At 50.7% G+C, this 735-nt stretch overlaps 1 protein-coding gene across 1 annotated transcript in view; it reads right to left on the bottom strand.

The window, feature by feature from the left end:
* Positions 1 to 729, bottom strand: part of LOC107199410 (DDB1- and CUL4-associated factor 8-like) — a 2,818-nt gene extending 2,089 nt beyond the window's left edge. Inside the window, exon 1 of the mRNA XM_015616740.3 lies at positions 14 to 729. Coding sequence (XP_015472226.1) covers positions 14 to 235 — 222 coding nt within the window. The 5' untranslated portion in view covers positions 236 to 729. The remainder of the gene's footprint in view (positions 1 to 13) is intronic.
* Positions 730 to 735: the final 6 nt, after the last annotated feature.

Raw genomic sequence — 735 nt, forward strand, 5'->3', positions numbered from 1 at the left:
GGTCCCAGCTGACCTTGTGGGAGGCTCCCTTGTGCTGGGCCACGCGCTTGGTGCTGCGGCAGCACTGAGTGGCCGAGAGCTCGGCCACGCGCACCTGCCCATCCCGGGCACACATGGCCAGCGTGGAGTCGCCGCTGTTGGGAAGGAATTTGGCCTGGAAAACACGGAAAAACAGGGAAAAATGTGGGAAAAAGGGATTGGGAGGCGGTAGGGGGAGAAGGGGAAAAAGGGTCATTGCAAAGGAGGTGGAGGAGGAACAGGTGGGGAGGGGAAAGGGATGGGGGGAGTGCTGGAATTGTTCTGGGAATCGTCCCAGTTCTCTTGGGAATCATCCCAAACTCTTCCCTGGGAATCATCACAAATTCTTCCAGGAATCCTCCCAAAATCTCCCCTGGGAATCATCCCAAATTCTCCCAGGAATCATCCCAAATTCTTCCAGGAATCCTCCCAAATTCTTCCAGGAATCCTCCCAAAATCTCTCAGGAATCATCCCAAATTCTTCCAGTAATCCTCTCAAATTCTTCCAGGAATCCTCCCAAAATCTCTCAGAAATCATCCCAAATTCTTCCAGTAATCGTCTCAAATTCTTCCAAGAATCCTCCCAAAATCTCCCCTGGGAATCAACCCAAATTCTTCCAGGAATCCTCTCAAATTCTTCCAGGAAACCTCCCAAAATCTCCCAGGAATCATCCCAAATTCTTAGAGGAATCATCCCAAAATCAACCAGGAATCATC

This window comes from Parus major, unplaced genomic scaffold (assembly GCF_001522545.3).
Source record: "Parus major isolate Abel unplaced genomic scaffold, Parus_major1.1 Scaffold665, whole genome shotgun sequence".
In the NCBI taxonomy this organism is placed as follows: domain Eukaryota; kingdom Metazoa; phylum Chordata; class Aves; order Passeriformes; family Paridae; genus Parus; species Parus major.